This window comes from Arachis hypogaea, chromosome 15 (genome assembly GCF_003086295.3).
Source record: "Arachis hypogaea cultivar Tifrunner chromosome 15, arahy.Tifrunner.gnm2.J5K5, whole genome shotgun sequence".
In the NCBI taxonomy this organism is placed as follows: domain Eukaryota; kingdom Viridiplantae; phylum Streptophyta; class Magnoliopsida; order Fabales; family Fabaceae; genus Arachis; species Arachis hypogaea.
In genome coordinates this window covers 138,860,156-138,870,893 of record NC_092050.1, presented here as the reverse complement: position 1 = coordinate 138,870,893, position 10,738 = coordinate 138,860,156, and the positions used below count along the sequence as shown (strand labels likewise).

Here is a 10,738-nt window from a genome sequence, read left to right as displayed (position 1 = left end):
AACCCAAACCAGCTTTATCATAAAGAGGTTTTTGGCTAGCCAAGAGTTGATTTAAATTTTCAAAGCTTTGAGTAAAGCTGGCTAAGTCCTCATTAAGTCTTTTTACCTCTTTATGCAGCCACTCATTTTTCTCAAAATAGTTTAGATTTGCAGTCACAGAATGATGGTATTCACAGCTCTTAAGTTCAGCTTTTAACCGCTTGTTTTCTTCAACAAGATCAACAGCAGTTTCGACTTCCCTTAATTTATCTTTAAGAAAACCATTTTCAGCTTTTAGTATTTCTATTTGAGACTCAAGATCTTGGTTTTCATTTAAGAAACATTTAATCTTTTCAAAAATATGATCAATCATAAGATGAAGGTCTTTAGTGGAAGGATCAAGAAATACTACCTGCTCTATGTGATCGGCCATAAGACAAGTTTGAGATTTGGTTTCTGATTCTTCGTTTTCATCAGTGTCATTTTCCAAGTCTTCCCATGAAGCCATGATTCCTTTCCTTTTCTCTCTTTTCGGTTTGTCCTCCTTCTTCAGTTTTGGACAATTAGACTTGAAGTGTCTAGTTTTCTTACAGTTGTAGCAAATCACCTTGCTAAGGTCCCTCTTTGGTTTTCTTAAACTGCCTTCTTTATTCCGTTCCTTTAGCTTCATCATTTTTCTGAATTTCTTAGCAAACAAAACAAAGTCATCGTCAGATAAATTATCACTGGATTCATCATCCAGAGTTTCAGTGACTGATTTGAGAGCAACTCCTTTCTTTTTTGCATCTCTCTTTAAATAAGTGTTTTTAAAAGCAAGTAAGTTTTCTCTCAGATCATCATATGTCATTTCATCAATACCACTACTCTCAGCTATTATTATAGCCTTGATTTCTCACTCTTTATTGAGACATCTCAATATTCTCCTCACAAGCACAGCTTCAAGATGTCTAATTTCCATAGCATCCAAGCCAGTGATGATAATGTTGAATCTTTCAAACATTTCATCAATAGTTTTTTCTTCCTTCATTGAGAACATTTCGTAGTCTCTGTTCAGCATGTCTATTCTGGATCTTTTGACTTGGGTTGTTCCTTCATGAGTAACTTGAAGTTTGTCCCAGATTTCCTTTGTTATTGTGCATTATGATTCCCATCGGTATTCTCGAAGCTGACCGCACAGTTGAGCAAGTTGACTACTTTGGCGTTGAGCTCTACTTTCTTTCTGTCATCATCATTCCAATCAGCTTCAGCTTTGAGAGCAACCACACCATCAACTCCTGTAGTGGTTGGAAATTGTGGACCTTCCAGGATTATCTTCCAAAGCCTATAATCTACAGACTGAACAAAAATCTTCATTCTTTCTTTCTAGTAGCTGTAGTTCTTCCCATTGAAGAATGGGGGTCTGTTGCTTGACTGCCCTTCAGTCATAGTATAGGCCACCAGATTTGAGCCACTGTTAACCGCCATCAGGATCTTTTCTCCAAGCTGCAAAGCTTGATCTCTTTGAGACCAAGCTCTGATACCGATTGATGGTAATCAGTGGCTAAGAGAAGTGTGGTTGAATCTTAGCCTCTTTTTGCTGAATATTAATTGCTACTTTTTCAAAGAAACTTCAGGAGATATTTCTGTTTTTGTCTCATAACAAGTCAAGAGACATTTTCTTTTTGTCTCGTGACGGGTTAGGAGATATTTTTCATTTTTGTCTTCAACGCAACAGAAACAGAATAGGAGTAGAAGAGAAAGAGAGAATCACACCCAGATGTATCCTGGTTTAGCTGCTAAGTACAATGCAGCCTACATCCAGTCTCCATCACAATAGTGATGGAATTTCACTATAATCATCAGAATACATACACCAATACTTTCCTAGGATCTACCCAATACTATCTGGGACAAATCCAGATTCTATCCCCAAATCTGAACTTGACTTGGACTCCGACCAAGCTTTCAACCGCAAAGTGCTAACCTAACTTGCAAGGGAATCCCCACAGAATCATGAAACACAACATACATATGTACAAAAAAACTCTGAGACATCTATGGCTTTTTGTTTATTTTTGCTCACTATCTTTTTCCTCTCACTGACTTTTTCTTACAAATCTCACCATATTTGCCTTTTACCATGAGATTCAGACAAACAAAACTAAAGAAAAGAAAACAAAATGAAACCCATTGAAGGAGAAGAACTCTGTTAGCTTATGGTAGCTATGAGAACTCTGTGCTTTCTCTCCTTATCTCAACCCTTGGCCATTTACCCTTAATATAGAAGGGGAAGCTTCCAAGGTTGAAATCGGTTCAACCAAGCAACTTTTTCTCCAACCCAGAGACAGCAGCAGTTCGGACAGAGAGAAGAGAGAGGAAAAACCGAAACAAAACCAACATGCGTGTACCTCTCTCAACCCTTCTCATCAAGTTCCTTCACTCCGAGCCCTTGATCTTGACTTTGGCTCCAAGAAAGAACTCTGACCCTTGATGAACTTCTGATCCTTGACAGCTCCATGCTTTCCATTTTTCCTTCTTCCTATCTTGTAGCTTCAGAAGCTATCTTCTTTCTTTGATGAATAAAAGCAGAAATGAGCTTTTGCAACAGAGATCTTCTCTGACCGAGGCGGATCTTTTTTTTTCTTGGCATGGAAGATCTTGAAGCTCTTCCTGAAATCTTGCCTTCAGTGGCAAAAATCTAGCCATGGCTTGCTTCAGATCTTCCTTCTTCATAGGCTTTCTTCATCCTAGCCTTTTCTTCTTCCATAGCTTCACTCTTACTTTCTTTGATAACTTGCTTTTCTTTTCTTCTTCTGATTGAAGTGACCGAATAGCAAAGAAGAGAGAGGAGAGAGAAGATACAAAATATTCAATGCACAATTAAATGAAATTGAATTGTGAGTTTCGGTTACCCATGTGTGTATTCAATTTAATTGAAATTTGAATTCCACTAAAGAGAGTGGATAAGCGTGGCTTGCTTGGAGTCCTTTTCTCTTCTTCCATTTCGGACCATGGCTTTTGTTTAGGGGTGTCCATGGATCGGATCGTATCCGCAGATCCGCGATAAATATCCGCATCCGATCTGCACCCTTTGCGGATCGGATCACGGATATTTGCTCTACATCCGCGTATACGATTTGCGGATCCGCAGATCCGCACTATAATAATTAAAAAATAAATAAATATATATATGTTTGGTATTATATTTACTTGTTTGTATGTTTTAGTTAGTAATTATTATTCATATATTGTATTATTTTATTTTTGTTATTTAAAGAGAGTTTGATTAAAAATATTTTAGGAATAAATAAGTTTAAAAGTATGAAAAAAAATATTTTTATCGAATTCTTTTACAAAGAAATATGATTAAAAAGAGAAGGTTTAATTATACGGATATATCCGATATCCGATCTGATCCGATCCGCAAATTGCGGATTGGATCGGATCGGATCCGGCACTAAAAAGTGCGGATATTATATCCGATCCGATCCGATGAAAATTGTGCAGATCGGATTGAATTTTTGGCCATATCCGATCCGATCCGATCCGCGGACACCCCTACTTTTGTTGGTCTAATAAGAGAATTGTTTTGGGCTGTGTCCATGTTTCTTGGCCCAATTAGCTTTGTTATCCCTTTAAACAATTCAGCCACATAGTATGAAGTAATTTAGCACAAGGCTTAATTAACTTTAAATAACAAATTGAACTTAAAATGTCTTTGGCCCAATAATCAAAATCTACACATTAACCAAACAATTAGAAGCAACTATTGAAATAACAATTTTTTAATTAATATTTTTAATAATGTTTGATCATCATAATAATTCAAATTTTTCAAATTCAACATAATAGTATTTATTATTGTTGAAAAAAAATTGTTAGATCTTATTTTAAATAAATTGGATATATGAAGAGAAAATTGATTAATTCTCTCTAAATTTTATTAATTTTTTTTTACTTTCAATCTTTATATAAGATAGTTAATTCAATTATTTTATTCTATTTAAAATTAATTGAATTATATCTAAAATCATCTAAAATAAATGAAAAAAAGATATCTATAAAAAATTTAATTTTAAATAATATATTTTCACTATTTTCTATTATTATAAAAAATTATTGAAAAAATAATTAATTTAATAACTGATTTTATTTTTAAAACTTGCCTGTTAGACCCTTAGTTTAGCGACAAATCTAGTGATGAATTTGGATGGTTGCTAAAATTTTGATGGCTAACTTTCCCAAAATAATTGTTTGTTAATTTTGGCTATGCCTATGTCCGGGCCGTTGACCCCCTACCCAATAAAAAAATAAACAAAAGTAATGCTTACAAAACTATTGATTTAATTATCCAAATGTTTTGATTATTAACTAGTCTATCATGCTACTATAAATACATAATTATCATTTTCCAGAGATTGCTCACCGTCATCCTCCTCTCTTGCATTTATTTCTTCACCCCTAGTTTAATAGAAAAAAAATGTACTTGTTACTTAACAGAAAAAAAAATAAAAAATTAATTTAGTGGCAAATTTAATAACTAATTGTTTTATAATTTTATTTTTTTGTTATTAAATCGGTCAGCAATACCGATTTAGCAACTAACACATTTTTATTTTTATTTATTATGGTTACTAAATCAATTATTATTAGTTATCAATTTAGCTGCTAATTATTTTATAACTTTATTTTTGTGTAGGTCTTTAAATTGATTGTTAATAATATTATTAATTAATAATTAGCAATTGATTTCGAAACCAACTCCTTAGCGACGGACAATTTATCAGTTTAGTTTGGTGTTAATTGCTAAATCAATATTAATTTCTAGGATAAAGTATTAAGTTGGTTTTTTATGTTTGGACGTAATTTTATTTTGGTTCTTAAGATTTAAAATATCTTATTTAAATTTAAAGAAGTTTTATTTAGTTTTAATATAGTCCCATCACCATGAGGTTAAAATTAAATAATTAATGGAATATCTTACACAACAGCAGTTTAAGAACAAGATCGAAATTTGAAGAACAATACAAGTTTTAGAAGCACAAAATCAATCATAAATATATTAATAGATTTATTTATTATTTTTTGTACAATTTAAATAAAACATTTTTATAGAACTGAAGAGAATAATAAATAAATATATTGATCTTGTACTAAAACTATATTAAAACCAAATGAAATTTTTTTAAATTTAAATAAAACAATTTAAAATTTAAAGACCAAAACAAAATCATGTTTAAATATAAGAAATTAATTTAGTACTTTACTCTAATTTCTAATTTATCCATTAAATGAAATATATTTTATGACGAATTATGTCATTGTCCACATTAAAGACACTTATAATATTGTAGCAATTCTTACAAGAATTTTTTTATCAGGAATAAAGAACAGAGAAAATGACAAGACCAAACAGCCCCACATGAAATCCCACTTCCTTTGATGAAATCTATTTGAGATCGATTGGCGCAACTTCTGAGGATGAATTGTTCAATAATTTTGAATTTTTGACTCTCTTCTTCTAGTATCTTCATCTCACTTTCACTTCCCAACAAAAAATAAAACATTCTCGAACCGCCTCAAAATACCACGTGTCCTTCACATGTTACCACTTCACCTCTTCACGTCTCTTCCTTAAAATGCAACCAGAAATTTATACTCTCAAAAATAAGAAACAAACAGAAAAGCTTCCATCATTCTTATCTTCATTATCAGCATTCTAATTCTACTATCTACTATAATAAATACACCAACGCAGTTAGTTCAAGCTTAATTAACTTTGTGCTTGTTCTTCTTGCATTATTGCATGTTGTTGTTGTTTTTCTTCTTCTCCCTTTCCCCTTTTTTTAGGATTCTTCCTATATTTGGTAACACACCTATTTTTGCGTGCGAACTTGTGCAAAATTCTCTGTAACACGCGTATATAATAAACTGTCTCCATTTCCATTTCCTTTTTTTTCGTTCTTAAGAAGAAGGAGGAGGGAAGGTATTTATTGGTTTTGGAGTTTCGAAGGAAGAGAAAAAAAAAAAAAAGAACAAGAAGAAAAAGGAATGGCGACAGAGGCATTCATTTTGAAAGGAAGCAGTGCGTTGTTGATATCTCTAAGAGCGGTGAAGAGTCTCTTCATGTTGATCAATGCGGTTGTTATGCTTCTTTTGTTTCCCTTCAGAGGAAGGAAAAGAGGTTCTCCGGCTGAGAGAAATTCCAAGGAAGACAAGATGACGATGATGAAGTATGATGATTGCTACCACCACCACCACCACCACCCCCGGAAAGGGGCGGTGGTGAGGGTTCCGGCAGCTAAAATGGTGCCGTGGAGGAGTGGGTGCGGTGGTAGCAGTGGTGCTGCGGCGGCGATGAAGGCGGCGTTGAAGGCGGTGGATGAAGGTGCAAGGAGGGAATTGGCCATAAAGAGAGTAATGGAGGATAATGATGATAAAAATTGTGTTAGGGATTATTGGCTTTTAGGGACAAAAAGAGGTGACAGCATTTTCACACAATCTTGGACCCCAGTTTCTGTTCAGATCAGGTATTATATTTATGATTTTTGATTTCTTATGGGAATTGGATTTTTCTGTTAACACATGGTTGTTATTGTTGCTTGGCTATGGATCTGGGTTAGCGTTAGGTCTTTCATTTCCCCTAGTCTGAATTGAATTTTTATACCCTAAATTGAAGATACTTTAGCTTGTGATTTTCGGCAAAAAAGAAAAGTTTAATTGGTCCCTATATTTTTTTTTCTTTTAGTTGGGTTCTGGCACCAATTTTTTTTTGAATTAGGTTCCTCTTGGTAGTGATTGGCTTAATTGTATAGGTATCCCACTAAAAAAATTGGTGCAGGTAATTAAACAAAAAGAAATAAAACAATCTCATAATTTTACATTGGGGTTTGAAGGGAGTCTTGGAGCTTTCCGTGTGACCTGACCTGAAGGTTACGGGTTCAAGTCGTGAAAACAGATGTAATTATCAAGTTAGGTCGCTTATAGTGCACCCGAATTACACCCTTCGGGTGTGGCGTGTACTCCTCTTTAATGTGGGATGCATGTGTATCGGGCTGTATTTTCTCTTAAATTGGGGGTTTGAATTTGTAGTTGCAAATTAATTCGTTGCTACTATGTGCAGGGGACTAGTTATTCTGATGCATGGACTTAATGAACACAGGTTCGTGAATTCTGTCAGTTTGAGAAGCCATTATCATTTAGCAATTCTCATAATATTATGTTGCTGAACCCATTTTGCATATTGTTCTTTGACAGTGGCAGATATGGTCATTTTGCAAAGCAGCTGAATGCTAGTGGCTACAAGGTTTATGCCATGGATTGGGTTGGTAAGTCACAATCAAATTGTGTTAAATGTTAATTCCACCCTAATATGTATTACAAATTTTAAAAAAAGTAATTATCTTTATAAAATTTTGATCCTAACATGGTGAAATATGATTATATCATACTTATATATGTAGTAAGCCAGCATTGAATAATAAATGAAAAATATTGTGTATATACCAAACACTTGACACTCGTATAAAAGTAGATTGTTATTAATTAATTGTGTGTTTTAATTGTTTTTTAATTAACAAAACAAAAAACCGCGTGCTTGGTTGTTAAGAAAATACTAGTGTCAAACAGTATTTATTATAAAGGGCATAGACGTAGCAGGATCGATACATATATGTTTGTGAAGTTCAAAATTTCATGTCATCCTTTGAACATATTGTAGTTTGTAGGAGGCAATGATAATTTTTTTTTCTTCTTAATATTTTGTCCTTTTTTCCTAGTTTAGTTATTACAATTGTTCAACATGCATCTATATTTGGATGTTGCAGGGCTAAGTTATTATGGATGCCCATTTGTGCGATAAAGTAAACATGTGAAGCTCCTATTTATAAGTAAGATTATTGTTACTTGTAGCACATAATAAGCTAGGTAAAATAAGATTCACAATCATAGCTCATAGATTGTGTCTGTTAAATTTGAAAAGGAAAAAAAATGGATTTTAGTTTAGCAAATGAACCTTGGTATAGTTTAACTAATAGATATCATTGTCCTGCTGTTAAATCTGTCCTGAAAACTTGTAAGCTTAGCATTTTCTCAACTTTGATTTTTGTGTTCTTGTTTAGGTCATGGTGGAAGTGATGGACTACATGCATATGTTCACTCTCTTGATTATGCAGTTTCCGATTTGGTATGTCTTGCTATCCATTGATAACAATCTTGAGGAATACTGTATAAATTCAATTTGGTGCTGTTTGGTAATAGTCGCAGGATAGAAATACAGAAATGTTGGGACAGTTATAGATATGATTATAGGCAAAATGTGTCTCTGTAGAGACAAAAAGAATTGACGATTTTTTGTCAATCAATGATTGATTGTCCAATAAGAAAACAAGGAACATGAGAGACAAGAACATAAACCAAACTTTTTTATTTGTCTTCGTCTCCAAGTATCTGTATCTTCTATCAGAAGACACTTATCAAACACAACCTTATTCATTAAATAGTAGTGTTTCCAACTCAATTGCTCTTTTGAACTTTGTTCTGATATAAGAACCCTTTCTATATTTTCTGATATACAGAAAATATTTATTGAGAAGGTTGTAACTGAAAATCCGGGTCTACCATGTTTCTGCTATGGACACTCAACAGGTGCAGCCATTACTCTTAAGGTATGCTTTATGCTCATGAACTTAACTTAGCGGCAAACAAGGGTTAAGAACCTAATAATGAGTACAAAAACTGATTCATGCTTTCGCCGATAGTGATATCTATGTTGTTGTAGGCACTACTTGATCCAAAGGTTGAAGCCTGCATCACTGGAGCTGTTTTCACAGCACCTGCCGTTGGGGTTGAGCCTTCTAATCCTCTTTTGTTGGTAATTAAGCATAGTACCCTTTTCTTTGTGTATAATTGATTTAAACGAATAGATTAAGTACCTAAAATTTTAAGACAGCATGTTTATCGGCATATTATATATAATTCAACTTAATCCATTCTTCATAATAGCACTCTTACCACTTATTCTTGTTATGACGTGTTAGAGATATAACCATTCATGTGTGTATTCTTATTAGTTTAAGCTTTTGGGAAAAATTAGTTTTAATAATGTGGTATCAGAATTTTTATGACTAAAACAATTAGAATTCGATCTTTGTTAACTTCTAAAAAAAAGCTGCTTCAATATAAGACAAATAAAAAGAGAAAGAAGGACTATACAAGCCATTCATGGACTCGTTAGAGATATAATCATCCGTGTGTGTTCTTATCAGCTTAAATTTTTGAAACACATGGGTTTATGACATAATGGATGAAGGAATAGGTAGATAAATTTTTAATGTCCATTTTTTTTGTGGTGTACACAGGTAATTGCTCCTCTAGTTTCATTTCTGCTGCCAAGATACCAATGTCGTGCTGCATACAAGAAAGGGATGCCGGTAACTCGAGATCCCGAGGCTCTGCTGGCTAAATACTCTGATCCGTTAGTATGCACGGGTCCCCTTAGAGCGAGGACTGGCTACGAGATTGTCCGGATCACAAGCTACTTGCAGCAGAACCTGAGAAGAATAAGAGTTCCATTCATTGTTCTGCATGGAACTGCTGACTCTGTAACTGACCCTGGTGCTTCTCTGAGGTTTTATGAAGAAGCTTCATCATCTGACAAAACCATAAAGTTATATGAAGGATTTGTGCATGATCTTCTCTTTGAGCCTGAAAGAGATGAAATCATAGAATGTATTATTCAATGGCTGAATAGAAGAGTGTGAAGTTAGGTAGAACAACGCTAAGGGAGAAAAACAACCAAAAAAAGAAAAAAAAATTCCTAGAAAATTTTAATCTAGGAGAGAATTTGAATAAGCAGCAATTATGTTGTTTTTTCGAGTGATTGCTGTTAAGGCCCTTGGAGTGAAGGAGGGGGAAAAAAGATCTCTAGTTAGGCAATTGAATTGAATTTATTGTTCTCGGTTGTCATTATTCTGGAGATTATCCTTTGTGATATTTCATGTGATGTAAAAGAGTGAAAAAGTTATGTGGATGCGTGAAGGTGCAATGCCTCGTTTATTTTTATATGGAATGTATAATGTTTTCTTTATAGCAATTAGCTGTGGTGGTGGATGGCAAAATTTTGGTCTCTTTTACTCTGCAGTTAACGTATACATATCTAACGCACGCTCACGATGATATTGAATCTTTTTCGAGACTTATTATGCTTATTATCTTCTTGGTTAGAACTTTGAACATTGTTGTTGTTTTTCTGAGTTTGTCCGAGTTCTTCTATTTCCATCTGTCTAACTGTCTTTTCACGAATTTTCGCTAGTCTTCAACTTGGCTCCATCAATGGTCTCTTGAAACTTATTAGGTCAGAGACCTCTTTTGCAAGTATGGAGATTGGAGACATTAGAATTGAAGTCGGAAATTTGTATGCTATTTTGCTGAATTTTGTCATGTAGTTTCGGAGACTTTCATGTTAATTTTGTTTGATTGTGTTGAGGTAATTGAAGTCATGGACGTAGATTTTAGATGCAGCAAAATTGTTGGTAAAGAGGTCGACAAGATTATGAGAAGTGGAAATAGAACCTACAAGAGGAAGGGAAAAAAAACCAAAGTAACATCACCATCTAAAAACTAGGAAAGGAAGTAAAGGTATAGTAGAAGTACTGTTCAATAGACAATAGCATCATAGAATGAAATTTTGTAAAACGTAGATTCGAATCACCTAGTTCCTCATATGACTTGAGGGTTGTCGGGAGAGTGAAGTTAGCATGCAACTAAAAGCTCATGATGT

The 10,738-nt window shown here is 33.8% G+C and overlaps 1 protein-coding gene across 1 annotated transcript; it reads left to right on the top strand.

Moving 5' to 3' along the window:
* Nucleotides 1-5,312: 5,312 nt before the first annotated feature.
* On the top strand, nucleotides 5,313-10,051 carry LOC112750875 (uncharacterized). The gene is made up of 7 exons (XM_025799782.3): nucleotides 5,313-6,488; nucleotides 7,082-7,120; nucleotides 7,216-7,286; nucleotides 8,079-8,143; nucleotides 8,535-8,624; nucleotides 8,738-8,830; nucleotides 9,318-10,051. The coding sequence occupies exons 1-7, from the start codon at nucleotides 6,010-6,012 to the stop codon at nucleotides 9,717-9,719; spliced, it is 1,239 nt and encodes a 412-aa protein (XP_025655567.1). The 5' UTR covers nucleotides 5,313-6,009; the 3' UTR covers nucleotides 9,720-10,051.
* The last annotated feature ends 687 nt before the right edge of the window (nucleotides 10,052-10,738 follow it).